We start from the raw sequence: 25,130 nt of genomic DNA on the forward strand, positions 1-25,130 counted from the left end.
CCACGCACATGTAGGATACCACCGTTAGCATGGGTTTTTCTTTATTGAGTAGCGCAACAGATGCAGGACTTAAACTATATCAGATATCTTTTATGCAATGAGCTTCCTGCAACATTCTGCATTACTCAATTATTTTTTCTCTCCTAGAACGTATGCTGCCAGTTCCTTATGGTATAGTGACAAGGGCACAATGTAAACGCACCTGTCTACTAAGTACTTAATATGAACAGCTTCTATTACACCACATGTCAGCTGCTGTCCGGCCCCGCCCCGATACTGCACTGGTCAAACAAAGGTGCAACCACACTTTCTACAATGGCACGCTACCGACTAACTGCCAAATTTCTTTACATTGTTATGCTCCCGTAGCCAATCATTCAGGCATCATCCTGTTTGTCCTACATATAGAATCTAAAGCACTGCAGGTGTAATTGCCCGATGATGCACGAGGCACAATCAACAAACTTATTTTCGCGCCTTTTTCGCAGTGGAGTTTGGCATCATCATTTGGGTTAGTCATCCAGCATACCCTTGCTAGCTTGTTAGGTGCAGAGAATACTAGTTGTACATTCAATCGCTGGCCAATCTTTTTCGAGTTGTGTGATAACTTATGTATTTAATAAAAAGAAAAGCCTCGCAGTTGAAAAACAATTTGTCCTGGTCTGGAACTCGAACCTGGGACCACTGCCTTTCCGGGGCAGCCGCTCTACCATCCGAGTTAACCAAGCGGCTAGTAGATGGCAGGGCGAAGTCAAATTTGTCGACAACTCGAAGCAAAGGCAAGAGTTTGACCTAATAGTTCTACAGAAACCCGCAAGTTGGAGAGAAGTAATTAATAAAGGGTAAAGCAGACATCCAACCGTTCATAGCAATTGCCAAGATATTCTTGCAGAAAAAAAGGGGTTGATTAGCAGCCGAGAAAATTTAAACCAAACTTGATTTTTGCTCTCTTTTCTCGTACTGAATGTTGCCTACAGTCGTGGCTGCGAATGATTTGCGGTTGCGGATTATCAATGCCTTGGCACGCCCCTATTTGCCTTGCGGTTTTCCGCAGAAATATTAGGTCAAACTCTTGCCTTTAATTGCTTCGAGTTGTCAACAAGTTCGACTTCGCCCTGCCATCTGCTAGCCGCCAGGTTAGCTCAGATGGTAGAGCGGCTGCCCCGGAAAGGCAGTGGTCCCGGGTTCGAGTCCCGGACCAGGACAAATTGTTTTTTAACTGCGAGGCTTTTCTTTTTATTAAATACATAAGTTATCACACAACTCGAAAAAGATTGGCCAGCGATTGAATGTACAACTAGTATTCTCTGCCCCTAACAAGCTAGCAAGGGTATGCTGGATGACTAACCCAAATGATGATGCCAAACTCCACTGCGAAAAAAGGCGTGAAAATAAGTTTCTTGGTTGTGCCTTTATTAATCTTTATATGCACTGCGAATGAACTTGAAATACTAGCACGTCAGCACCTGTTATTTCTTCAGAACACTGCTGTACTGGCTGCTTTGACAACTGCATACACTAAGCTCCACGGTTAGTACCGAGTAAAGTACTCGGCACATATTTTCGTTTATAATGACATAAACTAGTTTGATTGAGATAAGCAAACACAGCTTGCCTTTCCACCAACTGGTGTGAAGAGTGGAGCTTCCACACCCAGCTCTGCAGGTACTGGGACTGGCCCCTGAAATAAAAGCAGCACACCTATGTGGTTAGCCAACCTACCTTTCCTAGTATTTCTGTTTTACACAAAAAATATCAAACCTGACATTAGAAAGAATACCCTACAGAAGACTGCATACAATAAGCATGCATAATCAGTGAATGTGATTATATCTCATTTCCACACTGCTTGTGCATCAAGCACGTGCTATAAGACTAGCCAGCATCGCCACTGGCAAAAAGTAAACTACAAACTGCGTAAGCAGAACCTATCTGGAGATACTATAAAAGTTTTTTTTTTATAAATGGTTCTTCAATGCTATAAACACAAATTTTCCCACGCCAAACAAGTCCATTAGTGTAGCATTCAATTAACACATAGTCAAACCTCAGGATAGCAAAAGCCTGAGACAATATTCTGGCCACAATGAAATAAGGTTTTCAGCTGTTGGAGAATTGTGAAACAATCCCCAAGCTTTGTTTTGATTTTTGAGGGCTTTCCTAGATTCGTCATTCCACCATGGGTTGCGACGATTCGTTGCCAGTCCGTTAAATTGTTTAATACATTTTGTTGCAGCATCAATAACACAATCAGTTAGGTATGCCACAGCATCATCTACGTTAAAATCAGAATTGTCATCACCGCCTAAATATAAGAGTTCTCGGAAAAGTTCCCAGTTTGCAGATTCGAGGTTTCATCAAAGAAAATGCGGACAGCATGCATCTGGTTTTGTTACCTTTAATGTAATTGGGAAGTAGTCACTCCCATAGGGATTCTTCAGAACAGGCCACTCCGGGTACGGAAATAGTGAGCTCGAAACTATGCTCAAGTCTATGGACGAGTATATTTTATGTGTAACAGTGTAGTATGTTGGTTCTTTTTTGTTCAATAAGCATGCACCTGAAGAAAACAAAATTTTCTATCAGGCACCCACACGCATCCGCACATGTGTTGCCCCACATGGGCCTATGTGCATTTAGATCACCACGACTACATATGGTGGAGGAAGTTCATCGATCAAGCTGTGAAACTCTGCTTTAGTAAGTTGACAGGAAGGGGAGACGTACATCAAACTAACCGTGATTAGCTGACCAAATAGCACAGCTCGTAATGCAACTGCCTCGAGGGGGGTTCAGAGATTTATTTGCCGACATTCAACGCCCTTATAGACTATTACGGCTACACGCCCTGAGAAGGCGAGTGCATCATCACGGACTTTGCGGAAAGTGGCATATTGCCTTAGAAAGTTGGTCTGCATTAATTTTAGGTGTGTTTCTTGTACACATGGCACCTTTGGAGTGAATTTGCGGAGGAGTTCTTTAACATCGTCAAGGTTGTGAAGAAGTCCGCTCACGTTCCGTTGTAATATTTGCGTATCCATATGGGAACGAGGTTAGTGCTGTGTGTCTAACAAGAAAAGTTAGGTTACAGGGCCCTTTGCCGGTCCCATAATGCGATGTTTCTCTGTTATGGAACGGTCAAGATTCTCGCCGCTCCTAAGGCGCTGGTGGTGCCGTTTGACTAAGTGTTGTGTCCATCGCCTCCTGCGAGGCGCTGGACACCGGCTCTTGAGAGCGATTTGTTTGTCGAGAAAGCCTCTTAAGTGATGAGGCCTTTGAGGCCACCAGCCCAGAGGTCGATGGCCCCTTGATCTCGGACGGTGGAACAGCGCCAGCTGCAACCGCCCAGGGGGCAGGTGACGGCACTGCCGGCTCACTGTGTACGGGCCGGACAGCCGCTGGAGGCAGATGTGGCACTGCCCCGACGCGCCACTTTGGCAAGAAGGATACATGCCTGCGTGCCTCTTTAAACGAAATTTGCTCTTTGATTTTGATTGCCATTGTTTCTTTTCCTTTTTTCCAAGATGGGCAGGACCGCGAGTACGCAGGGTGCTCCCCTTCACAATTCAGTGTGCAGTGTTCGCGCATGACTCGGACGGATGTTCATGGTCGTTGCCATTTGGCACAGGTTATTCAGCCATAGCAGTTCTGGGAACTGTGGCCGAACCTTTATTTAAAGCATCGGAGGAAATTTGGTATATATGGCCTGACCCTGATCTTCACATAGCCTGCCTCGATTGTTTCAGGCAGAACACCTAAGCCGAATGTGAGAATAAGATGCTTAGTCTGTATTTCTTTACCATCGCACCTCATCTTGATTCGTTTTACACTGATCACATTCTGGTCACCCCAGCCTTCAAGTAGTTCAGCCTCTGTCAGATCAATCAGGTCACTATCAAATACAACACCACGGCTGGTGTTCATGGTGCGGTGCGGGGTCACATTCACTGGAACGTCGCCAAAAGACAAGATTCGGCAGCCTTTCATATTGATTTTTATCTCTGAGTTCTAAAAGGAGATCTCCATTAGGAAGTTTGGAAAGTTTATAGCCTTGACCAAGAACATCGGTTATTGATTTCGACACCAGAAAAGGAGATCATTCTCACTGACATTGCGGTTTTCTCGGAATGTATGACATGGAATTTGGGAAAGTTTTCAGTATGTTGGCCATAGAAGCTAAATACTTCTTCGGTGCGCCCTCGTTTATGAGGGCGATAAGCAAGTGGGGGAAAAGAACATGCCATAAATATATGCGTAAATTCGGCAGCACTGCCAACCACCGACCTCCATATGGAGCCCAACAAGGGGATGATGCAAGACCGTGAAAAAACACATCCTGCAGGCGCCAGCTGTACGTACCGTACTATAACGAAATCTGTTATAACCAAGGTTGGCTATCCCACACAAGGTTAACCCTTGCTGTTTGGAAAAAGTGGAAGTAAGAGGAAGCCAAGAGGAAACAGGGAAGATCGAAAGCAAGAGAAAGACAAAGATTAGAGAGGAGGATAGGAAAGTGCAACTACCGATTTCTCCCGGGTGGGTCAGTCTGGGGTTGCCATCTACGTGAAGCAGAGGCCAAAGAGGTGCGTACTGTGCCTTCTGAGCAGGAGGCAGATAGCTCTATCCGCATAGCACGATTCTCATAATGAGTTGGCATAAACTAGTATACAAAGTACGGTTCGAAAATTCAAGCAGACCAACTGCAAGTGCATTCATGGCAATGTTAGTTCTTCAGTATGACACAATGTTTAACAAGAGGAAATAAACACTTCGTTAGGCTTTGTCTAGCAAGCATAGCGGCTTAGCAGGTGCAAATTATCAGGATAAATCTATACACTCACATGGGTGGAAGGCACATGGCTGGCTACTTGGCTGCCTGCCACCTCTTCTCGAGGCCCAAGGACGCAGCTGGGCTTTGCCGACTCGCAATGAGCTGGCAGTGCCCCATCCATTGGGGCAGTGCCGAGATCCAAATCCTGAACACAAATAGCAAGTTGATAGCACATCATAGCAACGAGTACCTCAAGGGTGTACAATAGATGCAGGTTAGAGAACAAATACAACTGAGCAATACAGTGTGGCAGCCCATGCAGAACACCAAAAAATAATTATGCAGATCCAAGACACACTGGAGTCAACGTGAAGCAAAGTCTTAGTGACATGCTTAATGAAGTGCTATAAAAGTAAAGGTGCATATAATAGTGTTTACTTTCACCCTGTGGGACCTGTAATTTTAGTTATGCAATGTTTATGTTTGTTCACCATAAACATATGTGCGCAAGTGTCTCATGCAATTTCTTTTTCTTTATGCACTACACTGCTCACAGGTTATGCCATATTGCAAATGCCAAACAAAGCAGATGCAGATACACATTGTGAGATGTCTACTGCATGCAGCGATGCAACAATGACAAAAGCAACATCATGATGTTTGTATGGCACACATCTAGCTAAATTTAATGATTCTGTACCCCCTCGGGTCACAGTGGCACATGCCGAATGCCTAAACCCAAGGTGCCACTGGATATAACATGTTATTCCATTAAGAGGTCAGTGTGATTTAAAAATACCTTCAAGTCATCATTATACCCACATCTTAAATAGCAACTTTCTTTTTATCCAGAATATAGCATGCTAACTGGCATTAGTGAGTCCGAGAGCGTACAGAGCTATGTCAGCCCAAGTGCTGGAGCCTGCAATCTTTGCATTTAAACCTGCATATACATATCCACAATCATACCTACAAAGATACCACAGCAGCAGCAACCATGCCAAACACAGGCTTAGGAAAAGGGGAGATAGAAAAATATAGGAAAAAAGCTTAGCTTCAAGAAAAAAGTGCTCGCAATCCAAAACAGCTAAAGACAATGTTCACTAGGTCATCTTATTCTGCTAAAAATTAACAAGACAGTGCTTTCGCCACTTTATCTAAGAGAGCGGATGCTGAAGTGAGTGGGCGAAATATCATTTATATCATTTATAGTCCCGGGGCTGCTACATTAGGCTTGCAAAGTACAAACCAAATGCGTACAAATCTGTCTTCGTTCTGGCTGTTCAGATTTCCAGATCTTAATTTTTCGCAGCCCCATGCAACATACACTAGCTGGGCTTTCATGTATTGTGTATACATACCTCATACAGGTAGACTCTTGTTGATCAATTGCCATTCGGGAGTTTTCCTGAATGAAATTATCCTGAAATCCAGGAACCAACCACATTGCAATTACCACCACACATCAATTCTTTAAATGTGTAGGCCACAGACTTATCAGCATTAGCACATGAACTATAAAGAAGCTATGCGAAGTGTCTAAGAGCAATGGCAAAGTTCTTTTTGAGCCCTTTTCTGAAATTAAACAGGGCCTAACCTGCCACCTTCCTTGCCAATGGCTCAAAACACATAGATCTAGACCGAGAAGCAAGAAGCGTGCTTGTCAGCTATTACTTAAACATATGTCTGGGCTAGAAAAAACGATTGCTTGGGAGCAGAATGTAGGAATGACACAGCACAACAGGAAAGAGAAACATCACACTGATTGTTCATTTGGTTGCTGCATGGGGACAACCTGAAGTGTGTGCATTCTTCAGTCTAAATTCAATGCAAGCTTACCCAATATTTGAAGCTTTAAACCACGTAAAAATTTGTGTCACACTACATGGTGCTCTTCAGCTGAATGCATAAGGTTATCTTGCTGGCGGAAATACTACGGCCCATGTGTTGCCTCATGTGTGACAACTATGCAACACTGCAGAGCACTACATGCTATCACTACTGTTGAGAACTAGTAAAGCCCCAGAAACTTGTAGTGAATAATTATATACTATTGCATATTGCTGCGCTGGAAGAAAAACACCAGCTTTTTAATTTGTATAGGTCAAAATGTTCACAAGTATACCAACTCGTACTTGCTCCACGCTTATTTCACAGGCATAGGAGGGTGCTAGTGAGTAATGATAGGTGCAAGGATGTGTGTATGAATGGGAGTGTTAACAAGCTTGAGGGGACGTATGGATAACAGCAAGTGCTGATAAACACGACTATGAATGAAATTTGGTGGCAGCGAGTTTCAGTGAATGCGAGTATAATAGGTGGCTGTCCACAAGTGCGTGTGAATGTAATGTGAGTGAATGGTTGTGGATGCAAGAATTATCATGACTGGGTACCATTAAGTGTCAATGCAAGCAACTGCAAATGCCACATGATACTGTATACCATTTTGTATTGCACTATGCGGGAATAGATTTTCTTTCTTTCATGAATGCAAGTGCCAATGACTGCGAGTGAGTGCATAGCCTCCAAATATATAGGCGAGCAAGTATGAGCGAGTATCTGCTTTTTCTGCCTATGGCTGTTTACTGCAGACATATTAGCAGGATTCCATGCATTGCACAATAATGCTACCTAGTGCTCACCAGTGATACAGAAGCTAGACTGTACACAAGCAGGAATGTGCAAAGAAGCAAGGAAAAGCTTATCCACAGTAACTAGTATATAGCCATAAGTACAGTATTACGTGCACTAACATGCACGAAATGTGCATAGCGCATAACAAAGCCGTACATATGCAAACTATAGATGCTGTTGAGTAACACACACTCCCCATTCCTTGGTTTGATTACCTTAAATTATAATTCAGCATAAAATATACGACACCAAAGCTCAATACCATCAAGTTTACACTAGCATTTCGTGGTAAGTTAGATTTGTTTTAAAGTTGACTACATAAATAATGAGCAATGCATAATGCATAGTCATTTCTAACAAATAAATATACCAATGCCAATGAAGTTCTCACCTCACATGGCTTCATGGGAGCTTCCCGGACTGTTTGCTGCAAATCATCGCTGCAAACATTTGCAGCACAACCCTAAAGGGCAATTGAAGAACAGTACAGTTATCAGAAGTCCATTTACATTTTCTCCAATAGGCACTGGTAAAAGAGTAAGGCCATTAAGGCTTGTAGGGTTTTGTTTTTGACACAATACTTTACTGCAAATTAAAAAGTTTAGCTGCTTTAGACAAATTGCTGTAGCTATTAGATTCCCACGTGCTTAGAGATATGCATTGATAATTGTGCAGTTAAATGCATGGAGGAAGGAAAGATATAGGAGGGAGCATTACGTCAGGCAGCCAGCCTTGGCAAGCGAACGCTCCATGAAGCCACAGTAGTGGCCGAACATGTGACCTCTTTGGTCGAGATCTGCTAAGACGTTTGGTTCCCAGTAGCTATGCCAATATTTATTCGGTGCACGCTTGTTCAGCTGCCTTGCCGTGGCTCTGCCTGCAGAGTGGGAACACTAAAACCAGCCGCAAACTTCGGCATGCGACCACAGGTTGGGTCACCAGGTTGGCTTCAATCGCGTTGCGGTACGCTCCAACCTATCTTTTTCCTTCCTCCATGGGTAAAGGTAAACAGGCTAGTTTTGCAAAATGTGAGATCAGTGCATGATCTCACAATACAGAAGTGTCATTTATTAGTTGTTTATTAGGATGCAGCTAGACTCGTGTACTTAGATCGACAAATATTATTTTGCTGCTGCTTAGATGAGAAATTCTATATCAAGTACTATGGGTGCAAATCATGTCAGCTGCCAAAGAAATGTCATGATAGAAGTGTGATTGTGGCAGCAAAAGGTTAAACTAGATCGTCAAGTAACCAAATTTATAAATCTGTCCATGGGAAACAGTGCATGACTTGATTTGACATTTCAAAATCATGAAATTTTGCTCCCCATAAAATATCAACATGCCACATTACATACCTGTGAAGGCAGCCTTGCCGCACGAACTTCTTTTCTTAGTGCCTCAATTATGGAGGCCTCCATGGAATCTGCATGGTGCACATTTACATAAACACAATCATAATTGTCACATAAATGTCCACACATAGCACAATTAATTCCACTGACTAGCATTAATCTAAAACCTTAGCTTGCATGCTGAGGCATTTTACTACACCATTCATGCACAAGGACTGACAGCACACTTGTGAGGCGACACAGAATACTGCAAAAATAAATTTCTAAGCAAAGTGACACCGTCACTTAAAAATAAATTATTGCTCACTCATCCTCTCCTCGAGTAAGCTGTGGAGTTTCTGGTTCTGCTGCCGCTCTTCAATCCGCTGCTGCTCGGATATTCTTAACTTGTTTTTGAGCCCTGCGATTTCATTTTCCGCTTTCTTCAGCATCTTCCGGGGCACCAAGTCATCTTCACTGCTGGAGTCCGTATCTCCAGCAGCAGATTTCTTCTCAAGGATCTTCTGCATTCTTGATTTTTTTTGCACTTTCTAGTCGGCGCCGCTTTTCCTTTGTTGGTACATCCTAGTAATAATGTAAATGGCAAGAGGAAAATGAAGTTGCATAATATTTGTTTCGGCAAACTTTGCAATTGTTAAAGCATTATTATCATTATTATTACCTTGAGGGCTGGCTTCTGCTTGTGGCGATGTCTCTCACTTGATTGCTCAAACACGTCTATGGGAACAGGCTTGTGCTGCTTCGACATCCTGGCAATCAAATCAGCTTTGCCACCTGAAGGATAATGTAAACAAAATGCTGATTACAATAAAATATGGCATTTGTGATGGTCATCGCAAATGCCATATTAGGCGCTATTAGGTGCCACATTAGGCGCTAAATATAACTGAGGGATTCTACAAGACATACAGAAAAGGAAAAGGAACAAGCGGAAGCAGTAAGTGCCCCAAAACAAGCACACTACAGCATGGGCATTTTGTTGCTTCACATCACATCCGTTAACATGTTGCGTGCTAACGTGTGTTAATTAACACAGGTTAAGTCTTGATGCAGCAGGTTTCCGTTCTTTTGAACACATGTCGCACGTGTCAAATGAGAAACATTGGGTCTGTTGAGCTAAAATTTTCGGTAGAGTCGGCAACGAGGCCCAATTTCAGACCAAGTATCGCGGGGCGAGCACATACAAAGCTACATTTTTTTCAGTTATTTTCCCATTTCCTTTATCAATGACATATAAGCCGCCTATGTTATAACCACGATCGCACCGTGAGTTGTATGCTAAGATAGGCCGCGATTATGTGACAATGCCTTACGCCGATTCTATGCCACTCTAGCGCGGTCGGAGCGTCACTATGACCACTGATGCTCCGAGAAGGAATAACGTTGAAAAAGTCATCGCCATAACATCGCAGCACTAATCTCGTCGATCAGGACTCGTTACTATAACTGGACCCAATAAAGGAACGCGCACACAGTGCTGTGTGCATGCTTCATTTAGCGACATAGAGGCTGCATGAAATGCAGCGCAAAGCACCGCGATCTGCACCTGTTACTATAATCTCAGGTGCTTTCCTGAGGCCTCCGTTTGCCTGTTACATGTGCCCTCCTGGAGAAGTACTTGTGAAAAATTCAATATATCGTCGCAACGAAAAAAAAAAAAGCACCCAGCTACGAGAAAAGCCCCCCGCGACATCTACAACACCAGTCACAACTTTGCCCTGCGATCAACCCCCGCGAAGCAAATGAAGTGTTGAAAGTTGATATATACTCACATCCCAACACCATGATGTTGCCTGAGTAGTACCCTTCCTCGCCGTCGAAGCCTTTTCGATGGTCTCTCCAATAAATGCGCTTGTTGCACGCCAAATCGTTCATGTCGTTGGGACTGAAATCCTTTATGAGGCTTACCGAGACGATCGCCTTGCCTCCGTCCTCATATTCCACATACGCGTGCGTCGGCGCTGACATTTCCAAGGACAAATATAAAAAGCACACTAACACAAAGAAATAAATACGAGGCCTACAAAAGTACAAAAAGTAATCAAAAAAGTTATATATATAATTAAAGATGAAGGAACTATACACTGAATACACACATACAAATAAATTAATATAAGCACTTACAGAGAAAACTTAAAAGAATAAAGAATCACGGCACTACACTGAAATTAAGCTGTATATAGATACAGTAATAAAGATATAAAAGATAATATAAAAGAGATATAAAAAAGATATAAAAGAGATATAGAAAAAGGAAATATGAATATATAGGAATAGGAATATAAGAATGAAAAAAAAAACGTGGCGTATGCAGAAATATGGCGAGGGAAGCAGCGACGATAGCAGGAGCTAGGGTAGCAGGGCTTTGCACAAAGACGTACACACGCTTTTATAGTCTTGTATGGCTTGTAGTAAATATGCATAGACTGCTGACACCGTATACGAATTTATGGAGGTACTGAATGTGTGTGCTCTGTGTTGCCACATGGCAGCGGAGAAAAGAAAAATTTAAAAACGTTTATGCACAATCTTTAACACATGTCGGCCATGCCGTATTCTCAGTTCCGTCGTGTGCAGGCCGCAAAAGCATAGCCTTTGAGATCTAATACCAATTGAAATTGTCGATGCGCCATGGATTCAATACTACCTATTTGCAATATGCTTAAGGAACCATTTAAATATCGCGTTATCTTATCTTGATAATACCTTTTTGAGGATCCTCAGCGCCGAATTTGACGTCTATGACGTGTTTCTGACTCCCGCAACCACTTCCGCCTTCTGCTGCAAGCAACAGCATGGCCTTCAAGATCAACGTTTAATACGTTGATGAGGACATCGCTGGGCCGTGGATTTCGACACCACCTGTCATTATTATTGAATCTCCACCCTCACGCGAACCGATTCGCGGAACATAAAGATCTGTTCGTGTCTCACGTGCTTAGGTGTGATAACCTGAATAACCGCAGTGTACGTTATGAATCAAATTTTCGATACGTTTCTTTCCTCCTGTGGTGCATGTGGCCTGCATTTAGTTGCGTGTGCCTGGTACATCGTCAGGGTATTTTTGTCACAGAAGTGATTGAACGTAGAGCCGGAGTAATAGCTCAGGCCTGAGCTGCTAGCAGTTAAACAATACGGCCAGTATATATTGGTCAAAAAGGAAAAAAAAGGTCGTTACTATTTTTATGAGTACTGATACCATTTAAATGTGGCTGATGGTAAGACGTAACAAGTGTCCCAAAGGGGCACTCAAGGTTTATTAACTATTAGGTCCATTATATCTTTCTACCTGCAGCTGTCCCTCTCTTTTTAGCGCAACTCCAAGCTCACGTGGTACATCATATACAAAAAATTAGAGAGAGGGGAAGGGAAAGGAGGGAAGAAATACTTTGAACTTCAATTAAGCATCTTGCCTTCGGTATGCGCACGCATGCTTTCAACACATCATGATAATTCTACACTCGAGAGCAAAAGTGCTTAGACGACGCTATTAGCAAAAAGATTTATCGTTTAGCACAGCTCGCGCGCCGTGCGACGCAATCGTCTCAATGAATTGCATTAGTCGAACAGGCACCTTCATTTCAGCCTGCATGCCAAGCTACCAAGAAATCGGGCAGAACTCGTGTACGATATGACTATCAAAGTATTCGATTAGCCGAAACGCATCTGTGACGCGGGTACCTGCAGCCGGGCTCCTGTAGCTCTCTCGCTTCCTCATGGACACGTTGTGCCTTCTGGCGTCGCCGCCGTGAAGTACGCGCAAGCCCACAGACATGTAAACAGTCACAAAAGTTGGCATCGAACAGGTTCATTGAAGAGCGCGCACAGAATCATTGCACATGCTCACTGGAACGGCCCACCATTTTCAGGCTGCACTATCTTCGGCATCGGTGGATATTCTTGGTGGGTCGATAGCTAGATAGCCTGAAATACTACTGTTCTGACGGGGCCAAGAATGCTGTTCGCATTAATATTCATATTAAACGTTCTCTGCGTCTGGGCTACTTGCTCACGACTTACCTTAATACGCATCAGCCCATCGGAAATATTGATTTCACGTGACCCTAAGGGTATACATTTTTCACAGGTATATATGCCGTCCTCGGCATGCGCACTTTTTATAAAAAAGTGAAGGGCACTTGAGTCGATTGAACAGCCAAAGCCCTGTAAATAATGTAATGCAGTGAATCAACGTTATCTATTGTATCGTCGCATTGAACTATTGACCGTGTAATTCGCGCGAGACGCAATTAAATCACACAGTACCTGCCGCTGTGGCGATAGCTGTGTATGTTTAGATGCAGGCTATTGTTGTATGAAGCTATAGTTGAGGCTGAAAGGGTCCGCCCGGCCACATCAGATAGAACATGTGTATCGCACATAGCCGACTGTACTGTGACTTTTCCTCTGCTCATAAGCTGGGATATGTCTCGGTGAAATGTGTGTGTGGGGAAGATACACCCAACGTAGGAAAGTATATAATAATCGTATCGACGTCGTGCGTGAAGAACTAAGCGCGCACAACGTATCCAAACTCTCAGCGGTAAAAGATACGCCAAACATAAAAGCTAGCAGTCCCAAATCTTCAATGCGTACAGCTTCACAAATAACCAAGCACATTTACAAAACTCCTAGTAAAGTTAGTTCGTGATGTCAGTCGGAAAACGCGACTGCCAAATTCAGAATAACTTTCATGCACTACAAAATCTTGCACTATTTATCGTGACAAAATATTGACAAATGTCCTTAAGAATATTTTTTGGTCTATATAATGCAGGTATTTGTGTCAGGAATGTATCAACGTTTTGGAACATATATACATATATATATATATATATACATATATATATATATATATATGTGTGTGTGTGTGTGTGTGTGTGTGTGTGTGTGTGTGTGTGTGTGCAGGCTCAGCGAAACACTCGAAACGAATGCAAAGGTGCAGACGCGGTGTAGGCGTTGTGCTATGTCCGACGAATGTACACGGTGTGCGTAAGTTTGAGAGGTCCTGAACTGGAGGTATGATCGGTTTCTGGGGCGTAAATGCACACCACAGTTGCGCAGACACATCAGACGCGCGTAAGCGGGGTTTTAACGGTGCTCGATCGTGCTCGTCTGCTGCGCCGCTGCTTCGCACCTGCACCAAGTCGGCACCGACCGTGGAGAGCGGGTGCAGCAAAATCACGAACCAGCCCTGCACCTTTCCTGCACTTTTTCAAACGAACGTCGTGGTTCTGCGGGCGTCATTGCTGCACCGCTGAAACGAATGGCAGGGTGCAGCACCTCGCGAACTGGTTCAAGTGGTGACGGCGCTGGCATCGAGGCACCCTACTGACGGCGAATCGAACGTACCAATCGGGGCCACGTGACTACATTCCGAACAGTGAATCTTGGCGGTGAGTGCACGCGTATCCTGACAGTTGCTTTGTTCTGCTGTTCTGCGGTTGTGTACGCTTTCCTTTGCTTAGCTTTTTCTTACTCCGTACCGTGGTCTCTTCGCGCCTATCAATGGAGCCTCCCGCTCGGAAGAGGAAAATGTACCTCCACGATGGCCAACCTTTTCACGTTCCCTCATCGACACGCCGCTATAGGTTGCGTCACATGTCACAGCCGGTTGCGCAAGGGCATGCTTCGAACATTGCCGAGCCTGATCTGTCCTGCTCGTTTGACGACTGTCCGCTACTTTCAGACGATGAAATCGGCGCATCGTCAGCTGGCCGTCAGACTGACAATGCATGCCCGGCCCCAGACGAAGGCAACGAAAGCGGGCAATCCGACCCAGTACCGCCGATAGACGTTGCCCAAGCGCTCGCAACGGCTCTGCGCGAGTATGGCACGGGCACCCTTCCTGGATCCACAACAACAAAAGCTGCTGTAGTCGTAATGATTCTAGCTTTTGTTGTTGCGCATGGGCTGCCTTGGGACACCGTGGACGGGTTGTTGCGTCTCATCGAAGCATTGTTTGGATTTCAAGGTGACATGCTGCCTCGAAGCAAGTATCTACTCAGGAAGTTGTGGAATCCAACGATGCATACGGCCGTGAATCGCCATTACTACTGCAACATTTGCGGAAGTCAACTAGAGCAGCTAAGTTCAGAGACAATGCGCTGTCAAGCATGCCAAGCAGATATGAAAGTCTCGCTATTGAATAACGCAGGTTGCTTTTTCAGCATCTTGAACATCAAGCAGCAAATTGGTCAGTCAATAGCAAAGTTTAAGGACTTTCTGTTCGCCCAAATGGAAAAAATAGAGCAAGGATTGCAATGCGATTCAGTGAGTGACATCACCAGTGGTGCCTTTTACAAGAGTCTTAGACAGAGTGGCAAGATATCCCACAAGGACTTGACGCTCACATTCAGCACTGACGGAAGCCCTGTTTATAAATCGTCGAAAGCGTCTGTGTGGCCCATCCAGTTCACTATAAATGAACTTCCGCCAGGTGTGCGCCGCCAAAGCCCTGTTCTGGCTGGATTGTGGTTTGGCCACAAACATCCAGACATGATGGTGTTTATGGAAAAATTTGTGGAGGCATTGCAGGCTGTTGGAACTGTTGTGTGGCAGCATGGAACAGAAACGGTTAGATCTAAAGTTCATTCCATCTGCTGTTCAGTTGATGCACCAGCCCGTGCAGCAGTGACAAACCAGACACAGTTCAATGGAAGGTTCGGCTGCTGCTGGTGCCTGACCTGTGCAGAACAAATCGAAGGTATGGAGTTTTTCACATTGCTCATGAATTATTAGCTCTCTCTGATTCCGATGTGCCCGCTAGTTGAGTGACCATACGCCATTTTGTCATAAGGATGTGTTGGAAAATGTCTTGGCACGATAACTAGTCTTAGACTCAAACATTGCAGATCAAAGTTGTTTTCACGTTGGCTTCTATAATGTTTTACTTTGTGTGATGATACCTTCTAAGCATACTTGCGACTTCCTTGCATTGGGTTTTCTTCTTAAGCTAGTTTATGGAATGCGTAAGTTCTGTCCATGTTTTGACAGTGCGGTGCATGCTCTGCATTATGTTGTGTTTTACAGCATCCATAGAGGAGTGGTGTGTAAGTTCTCTCTGCTCCGGCGTTCACCTATTTGAAGTGCAACTGCTATGCAACAACTTTATAGTGGGGGGACACAGTGCTGCATTGTCGATTTGCACTGTGGGCAATAGCTTGTAACAAAAGGTATTACAGTACAGAGGCAGTAGCATTTAGTGTATTGATTAAACCGATCTATTCGGGCTTACTTTATAGGTACTGATGGGCTAGTTGGGTACCCATGATTTTGGTGAAGCAGTGCACTTGGAAAAAAAGGACTGCTCCTGGACATTTGGACATACATCAGTGCATGTGTATGTCTTCATAATTCATTTTCATGTGAACTTGTGTTTTTTCCCAAGTGCGCTGATTCACCAAAGTCATGTCAAGTGGGCTGTATATAGGTCAGTGGCATGTTTGCACCGAGGCCTTTTGGTGACTTAGAGCATGCTAAAATCTTTTTGTTCAGGCTGTTCTTGGTGCAGTGCAACGTGATGAACTAGAAATCTACTGAAGCAAGGTGTGAGGCTGGGCTAGTTGTTAATCCATGATGTGCCCGGCGCGACAGCATACAAAGGACGGAAAGGCACGATGGAGACAAGTACACGATGAACAAATTGGCTGGCACTTTCCTGCAAGCATTCTATATTTATGCAGATTCTTGCTTGAATAAAAAGAACATATGCTTCACATTTCTGTGCACATATTTGTTGAAAGTACTGAATTGCTTGCAGTTGACAACATAGCTTTCATGTCACTAGCTGTTACTGTTTAACTTGTGAAGGGCCATGAGATGCATAAGGTGCTGCATCGCATTAATGTAAATGTCAGGCAACCTACTACGTTGTACCCTACAAAGCACCAATATGTCACTGTGAGCACACTTGTAATAAACATTGTGGGATTTCCCATAAATATTTGTATTTTTAGGTGTATGTAAAAAAATTTATGGGCATTTCCTTCATTGCAGGTACTCCTCGTTACATCCAAACGGACTTTGCACTGAGAACAGAAGAAGGGGTCCTGAGAGACATGAAGCTTGCCCTTGAGCTGAATACGCCAGTGAATGGCATCAAGGGTCCATCGCCCCGGATAAACCTTAATTTGTTCAATCCAGTGTTGAGCCAGGCAGTTGACTACATGCACTGTGTGCTGCTTGGAGTGACAAGGCAGCTTACCGAGTTTTGGCTGGACAGTGCAAACTCCCAGGAGCCGTTCTACATCGGTATGTACCTGTGCTCACTTGTTAAAGTGGAGTAATTGAATTCTATATTTTGTTCAGGTAAGTCAATTTTGAAGGGAAATAACAATTCGCTCTTGCAGTGCATGTGACAAGAGTATGCCTGATAACATCCATGATTTAGCTGGTACTGATGTTACACACATACAAACATTCCTTTTTTTTTGAAATATTACATATCCTGCGCACAAGTCAGAATACTTATGTAATGCAATGCGCTTGCCATGCTCTAAATTGCAGAAAAAGAAAAAAAGAAGGGGGCAATCAACCATTCCTGTATACTGGGAAGTGCCGAGCATTGTAAAAAATATCCCACTAAAACTTGCAATTGGTCCACTGTGGATACCTGCCTGGAAATAGCACTGAAAAGGAAATGTTTACAGACTACAGTAGGAATGCCTTTGTGTAAGAAGTACACGTAACCGAAATTGACAGATTTAGCCGAGCTGGGTTGAACTAGTTATAAAACAGCTGATTGCTGAGTTGTCGGCTAGTTATTTCAACAGAAAAGACACAATCCAATATTTTTGTTAGTACTTTTTTAATTTCACGTGATATTCTGTGACTTGCATGTTCTTAGACCTATGGTAAGCATGTGGCTTAAAGAAACTTGAACACGTCATTGCAGTATTACCAGCGTCTGCATGTTCATCATCATTAACGTCTCCGTTTTTGTCGATTAGTAGAATGCTTGCATTCTTCCAGTTTTCTGGGACCCTTGCAGTCGATAGTCACCTCGTATAAAGAGCCGCCAGTTTTCCAAGCGTTATGTCTCCTCCATCTTTGATTAAATCGACTGTTATTCCATCTTCTCCTGCTGCGCTCTCTTGCTTGTTTCACGTCTTGTAAGGCCCTTCTCAGCTCATCGCGAGTTATAGGAGTTTCTGTATTCTGTTCTTTACTGTTTTGAATGGAGTTCTCCCGAGTCCTCTGGGCACTGTACGGGTCAGTACAGAATTCTTCCACTGCCTTTACTATACCTTCAAGATTGCTCATGGTATTACCCTGCTCATCTTTTAGTGCATACATCTTGGTTTCTCCTATGCCAAGTTTCCTTCTCACTGATTTCAGGCTGTGTCCGTTTTTTACGGCTTCTTCAGTCTTTCTCATGTTATAGTTAAGACTATCACTTATTTTCGCCTTGATCAGTTTTTACAGTTCCGCGAATTCTACCTTATCTCTTGAATTCGACACTTTCATTCTTTCTCGTTTCTTTATTAGGTCCTTTGTTACTTGGGAGAGCTTGCCTACTGGTTTCCTTGGTGCCTTGCCTCCCACTTGAATTGCTGCCTCTGAATCCAGCCCAATTACGGTTTCATTCATTACCTCTATGTCAGCGTCTCTCTGTTCTAAGGCTGCATATTTGTTTGAAAGTACCAGCCTGAATTTGTCTGCTTTTACCCTTACTGCCTCTAGGTTGACCTGTTTCTTCTTGACCAATTTTGCTCTTTCTCTCTTCAAATTGAGGTGAATCCTAGCCCTTTCTAACCTATGGCCACAGCACTTTATTCTACCTATCACTTCTACATACTGCACTATGCTGGGATCGGCAGACAGTATGAAATCAATCTCACTTCTTGTTTCACTATTACGGCTTTTCCAGGTTCGCTTTTTATTGCTACGCTTCCTGAAAAAGGTGTTCATCATTCGAAGCTTATTCCTTTCTGTGAATTCTGCCAGCATCTGTCCTCTAGCGTTCCTAGAACCGATGCCATAGTTTCCAATTGCCTGTTCCCCAGCCTCCTTTTTCCCCATTTTTGCATTGAAGTTGCCCATTATTGCAGTATACCGAGTTTGCACTTTTCTCATCGCTAATTCATCTTCATAAAACCGATCTACTTCATCATCATTGTGACTGGATGTTGGAGCATAGGCTTGTACTGCAACCCTCTCATTAATGCTGTAGAATTCATCAATGTTGCCCGCCATGACCTTATGGATTAGGAATCCTACCCCGTATTGCTTCTTATCTGGGAGACCTCTAAGCAGAGGACATGGCCGTTATTCAGCAACGTATAAGCGTCACCAGTTCTAGTCTCACTAAGGCCGATGATATCCCAAACAATATGTGACAGTTCCTCAAAGAGTCCTACTAAGCTAGCCTCACTAGACAGAGTCCGGCTGTGAAAGGTTGACAGGGTCATTTTCCATTGGCGGCCTGTCCAGACCCAGAGATGCTTAGCAACCTCTGCTGCGTTGACCACCGCATTGGTCAGGTGCTCCGTAGCTGCTGGGGACTGAGGCCCATGGGTTATTTGTAGGAATCGTAAGGGAGGGGGTGGCCAAATACTGTACCAGAGAGGCCAATTCCTGTTCTGGTGAGGCAGTGTCTTTGTCTAAGCTGAGTGTGCCTTCCTAATTTGGTCGTCCCTGGATTAGCATAGTCCCACTCGCTCTCTGCATCTTTTGCCGGTGTTAGGCATCACTGCAACCCTCTGGATGTCATATAACTGTAAAGGCAATGTGCTTCTCTGTGCATTAAGAAAATTGATGATAGTATAGGTTTCATATCACAGCAGCCAACATTGGCTATAATGCACCAAGCACTAATAAATGTCGTTTTAGTAATGCCTAATGCTTGGATTGCTATAAATATTTGTGGCCTTGCCACAGCTACCATACTATGCGGAGTCTGTAGTTTTTTTATGTGTTTGTGTCCACATGGCATTGCGTGAAAACGAGGCTATTACTAAGACATGGTTAACATCTAGTCTTGGTACTTGAGAAACTGGGCATATGATTGCACTATTCCCAACCATTGCAAGTATTGTAACAGGTGAGGCAAACATCCTCTTCATGGCATAGATGGAATTTGTGGTAGTAACTACGGCTTATTTTTGTGCAGGTGCTCCTTCAACTATAGCCAAGCTGGATAAACGTCTCCTGAGTATTTGCCCACCCCACTGCTTCACACGGCTGCCACGGTCCTTGGCAGACAGGTGCTTCTGGAAGGCGAGCGAGTGGAAGAAGTGGCTGCTCTACTACTCTCTGCCAACAGTACTTGGAGTGCTGCCGCCGCGGTTCTGGAGGCACATGTCAATGCTGGCCGAAGCCATTTTCACTCTGCTCAAGAGTGAAATTTCACCAACTGATCTTCAATGTGCAGGTAAATTGTTTACTTGCATTTAGACTATCTTGCTTCTATTTTTAAGAGTATTTACCACTCAGCCTGTTATTACCATTCTCCTGCTGCCAGTGTTCCCTTGTCATAGTCGTTAGCTGGTCCTTCATCAAACCTGCAGCCCCCAGCGACAGCTGTTAAGTGCATTTGCTCTAAACGTGTGTGCAAGAGTAAAAGCTTTTAATCTCGGCAAAAAAATACTGCATGGCCATTTGGTCACAAGTCTGCTTCAGACCAAAGTTAGGGGTGTCATTATTAGAAATAGGTAAACGAAAATCGAAATTTTCGAGAGCATTGTTTAGGGTAATCTTATGATGCGAATGTTATGTTAGTATACACATTGCATACTTACTGTACACAAACTGAAAAGCCAAAGAGCAACTATGTGCACACCTTTGGTTAGAGCAGAGGCGCAGAGACTACTCTGTCCCCTACACAACCTTTTGCGCATCATCAAAGCATCACATAGTACGTGCCTTAGCCAATCAATTCTGTGGAAGCTTGCTAGGTGGTCATTTTCCATCTTGGCTAACCACTATACTTGCAGGCTGAAGTAATCAGCAAGCCCAAAGCGACACTGATTATGGCAAAGGCTTGGATTTGTCAATGAATTCAACCTTGCTCTGCAATATAGCCTTCTGATTCACTCAAATAGCAGAGTGAAAGGCCCTAAAGGATGCATCCTCTAGTGCAAAGCTTTTCTCCTGACACTACTTTTTTTTCATGACTTATACAGCACGCTATATACCACTGTGGCAGGTGCATTTCTGATCGTCCATTCACTCTGCATATTCCCCTCAATGTCCCTGTACCCAGCAGTGCACCCAGTGAAAAAGTGCTCCCGCAGCCTCGTTTGCACGATTTTCTGGCAGCTGTGTTTTGTCTGGTATTTGAGGTCGCACAGATGTGGGAGCATTGTGCACACACTCTAACTTCTATAGGAGGGTAAACAAGAGTCAGAAAAGACTTATATCTGGTCCTGCACTACAATAGGTTGCATTTTATGTGCTCTGAACTGCATTTTTTTTGTTCCACTGCTGCACTTCTGAAGCTGTGCTACACCAACTATCCTAATTTTGTGCACTGCTGGTTTCTTCTGGTAGCCATAGCTTCTGAAATTTATGAAGCCTTTAATTAGACTGTCTGAGTCATTAAAATTTCACTCTCATTGACAACCATGGCAACATTGTTTTCTTTTCTGTTTTTTTGTCTTGCTGTGAATGCTAAAACAAAATGCGATGCAGGAAGATAAAACACTCAATCTGTGCACATTTCATAGGTATGCTTGATTGTGGCGTGAAATACATTTCATGAAAAGGGACAGAGAAAGGACGATAGTGAAGCGGCCAACAGGGGTGGATGTTTTCTCAAGTGGAGTATTGGACTGCAGTTATCATGTGACTATTGTAGATACATCCCCAGACACTATAATAGATGCTCAAGCTATGTCAGAGTGTATTTGTTCTGTGTCCCCCATTATGTAAAGTTTTACTCTTGATACATGGGGATGCTCTAATTTAAACCTTGTTAGAGACGCACGTTAAGTGGATGAAAGTATTGGAGATGTGATAATTTACACGTGCATTGACAAGCTTACTCAAAGCTTTCTTTCAACAATACTCTTACATGAAACAATTATTTTTTCTAGGTCACCTGCTTGAATCATTTATGTGCAGAGCTGCAAACCTCTATGGGACTCGCTTCATGACTTTTAACGTCCACCAGCTTCGCCATCTGACGTCAAGCGTGGAGCATCTGGGTCCCCTTTGGGCAAACTCAGCGTTTCCCTTCGAAGCAGGGAATGGGAAGCTCACAAAGATGGTAAAGGCAGCAAAAGGAGCTCCGACACAAATACTGGAGAGAGTCACTCTGGAAGGAGAGCTGGAGCTTGCGCTGCATTTGCTTTCTCTTCCGCATGATGTGGTGAGGTTTTGCGAAAGACTGCTTGGCAATGTTCCTATTAAGAAAGTGACTCGAATTGATAATGTATGCTTATTTGGAGCACCAGTTACAGCTATGTTGTCCGAGCGGGAACTGCAATCTGTGCAAAATTTCTTGGACACAACATGTGCTGTAATTGAGGAATATTCAAGAATGAGCTTTGAAGGCACAATTATACACAGCCAGCAGTATAGAAAAGCAAAGAAAAGTGACTGTTCTGTCGTTGCAAGCCATGATGGGAAATTTTTTATAGTTTCCCATATATTGCATGTAATTGACGGCATTTCTGGCGTGGTTCTCTTGCTTTGTCAGAAACTGGGAATTGGTGAAAATGCTGATGGTTTTCCTCCTCACATCCAAGAGTGTTTTTTGTCGCCTGTTGACACTTGTGTTGTTTTAAAGCCTGCTTCTGTTGCAATGCCGGCTTTGTTTATAGACTTTGAGGCTGAAAGCAAGCAGTATGTATGTGCATTGCCCAACATTGTAGAACGGGATTGAACTGAAGTACAAAAACAAAAGTCTCTGCGTCACTGTATTTACGGAAATCTAACTAGCACGTTTTTTCTGAGAAACTGCGTTCAAAAATAACCTGAACTTATATAAAACAAAAGCTGTGTGTATGGCCACCAGCGTTTGTGGCATTGTGGAAAGCTCGGTATCTGCAAGAACGCTCGCTGCCGCATACTTTGACAAGTCAGATGCAGAGTTGCATATAATCTGAATTAACTTCTGGGGTGTTACGTGCCAAAACTATGATCTCAATATGAGGTGCGCTGTAGTGACGGACTCTGGATTAATTTTTACCACTCGGGTATATTCAACGTGCCCCGAATATGCGGCACATGGGCGTGTTTGCATTCCACCCTATCAAAATGTGGCTGCTGCGACCTCGTGCTTAGCAGCACAGCACCACAGCCCTTGAAAGTCAGTATTCTCTCTAAAAGTGATTGCTTGAGATTACCACCCCTGTGTGCTTGGTATCTGTGGCCAATAAAGGCCAAACTTCAATGACAATGCAGCACTTTCATTACGAAAGCTCATATATAAAAAAAAATTCCCTTTGGTGAAGGTAACTTCTACATGTCTCGTATTCTGATCCTGAACGTTTAGGGCATGCTATATTTTTCTATTATAAATCTGGCGAGTTGCATTCATATGTAATTTTATTTTGTTACTTTAATCTCGTGAAAATTGAGTGGGTTAGAATCCCATAAGTACAGTGTCAGTGTGGGTCTGCGTTTTCGAAGTTTATCTTGGAACAAATTCACATCTTTTGTTTATTCCACAATGAAGTTATAGTTGCTCATTCTGGCATGCACTATTTATTTGACTGAATGAACATACTCTGATGGGAGCCATGGCGTACGTAGCACCGATGTCTTCCACTGACTTTTTTCTCTGCCTACACTGGCTGGCTTTGTTTGTTTAATTTAATCTTTTTTCTACATTCCATGGGTGTACCACTAAGTTGCCTGTCAATATGGTGATCTACTGTAGTAGTTGAGATGGTGACACGCATTATTCACTGCTTTCCAGGTCCACTTGCATAAACAGTAGGACATATTTTAGTTTGGTGTCTGACGAAGGTGCTGGTGAAAGTGACTCGCAGGCTTTTGCAGAAAGACTATTACACAAGTGTACCCTCATAGTGTGACTTGTCTTCCCTCGTGTGAAGCTGAGAATTTTGTCGTAAGTAGAGCCTGCTGGACGATATCAATGAGCATAGCTGGATACATTAGAGTTGGTACACATAGAGTGCCAAGGCAATGGATGTGTAGCTACGCGGCGTCATACAATCGTTGCAGACCACGTGTGTCATTGTATGACTTCTCATTCTAACGATGTCAAAGTGCCGCAGTGGTCCTGAATAATCTTTGCTCAATCTCCAAATCTTTCCTTCAACAGTGAGGTGGCATGCACACAGCATGTTTCAAGTGCATGCAAACAAGAGACTGCTGCTGCGACATCACCAGCCAGAAAACACTTTAGGTAGTCGAATTTGGCGGAACATGTCAAATCAGTTGAGGTGAATAGTTGGGCCAAATTGTTCTCAGAAGCCTGTCCACTCATTGATGTCCCCTTGAATATGGACATATGTAGAGGTAGCAATCGAGGTCCTACGTATCTGGCTGTTGTCTCGTTTCTAGGCAATATGACTGCCTTGTGCGCTTGAAGTTTGTGATTGTATGCTTTGTGCTCATTTTATATAGGTGATTTGGCAATGACGATTTGGCAACCAGCCAATCAGTGTGCAATTGAGGGTGACACTACAGTTGAACCCACTTATAAAGATATCGGTTAGGACAACAAAAAGCTGCTACACTGTCAACTTTTGTATGTTTTGTATGGGGAAATAACCTGCTTTCTACAGTGGCCCCATGCCGCATTATCGGTTATAACGATCAATTCTGGCTGCTGATGGTCCGTGCTGAAAGGTAATGGAATCTGACATCCTTGAAAAGAAAAAAAAGTGAAATGCTAGCCGCTGCATGCTTGCCCGCCACTGCTACTGCCGCCGCGCGCTTCTCTCCATGAGAGATTCACACCAGCCTCGCGCATCTCTCCCGTCGCCCTTCCACCCCTCCGAACAAGAATGGGCTGCGGCCATAGCTCTGTGCCTCACCACTCCAAAACGCAAATGGACCACGCCAACTGCACTGCCGGCACTGCTCCCAGATTGCTCGCTGGGCCATCTCTATGGCTGGGTCCTCACTGTTGGTTCTTTATTCTATGGTCCTCATTCTGCCCAGTTCTGCTAATGGATTAAGTCACTCGTACTTGTCTCTGTTTGTTGCATCGAAGCCATTCCTGGCCATGTTGTTTCTCAGCCTTGTATGAGTTGCTGCCGAAATGGAAGATGAATGATCTGCCTGCTGATCATCAGCAATGCACTACGTTGCTGGTGAAAAGAAGGCACACTGCTATAGATTTGGAAACCAAATGCTTCTAACTGATGAGGCGATCGTCATGAACGTGCATCGGATAGCGACAGTGACGGCCACGACAGCAGCGCTGACACTGTAGGGCAGGCTGCTTCAAA

The 25,130-nt window shown here is 43.8% G+C and overlaps 2 protein-coding genes and 1 non-coding gene across 3 annotated transcripts; 2 read left to right on the forward strand and 1 right to left on the reverse strand.

Moving 5' to 3' along the window:
* The first annotated feature begins 1,131 nt into the window (after positions 1-1,131).
* TRNAS-GGA (transfer RNA phenylalanine (anticodon GAA)) lies at positions 1,132-1,206 on the forward strand. Its single transcript has one exon. It is a non-coding gene; the product is annotated as a tRNA-Ser (tRNA).
* A 3,658-nt stretch (positions 1,207-4,864) lies between these two features.
* Positions 4,865-9,454, reverse strand: LOC140213416 (uncharacterized). Its single transcript, XM_072284633.1, has 5 exons — positions 9,068-9,454; positions 8,764-8,831; positions 7,797-7,868; positions 6,133-6,194; positions 4,865-4,976 (listed from the first exon to the last, which is right to left on the reverse strand). Exons 1-5 carry the CDS (start codon positions 9,267-9,269, stop codon positions 4,865-4,867), a joined length of 516 nt encoding a protein of 171 aa, XP_072140734.1. The 5' UTR covers positions 9,270-9,454.
* Positions 9,455-15,258: 5,804 nt separating this feature from the next.
* LOC140213417 (uncharacterized) lies at positions 15,259-23,308 on the forward strand. Its single transcript, XM_072284634.1, has 4 exons — positions 15,259-15,466; positions 16,759-17,013; positions 19,874-20,149; positions 21,798-23,308. The coding sequence occupies exons 1-4, from the start codon at positions 15,259-15,261 to the stop codon at positions 22,586-22,588; spliced, it is 1,530 nt and encodes a 509-aa protein (XP_072140735.1). The 3' UTR covers positions 22,589-23,308.
* Positions 23,309-25,130: the final 1,822 nt, after the last annotated feature.

Source organism: Dermacentor andersoni, chromosome 10 (genome assembly GCF_023375885.2).
Source record: "Dermacentor andersoni chromosome 10, qqDerAnde1_hic_scaffold, whole genome shotgun sequence".
Lineage (NCBI taxonomy): Eukaryota > Metazoa > Arthropoda > Arachnida > Ixodida > Ixodidae > Dermacentor > Dermacentor andersoni.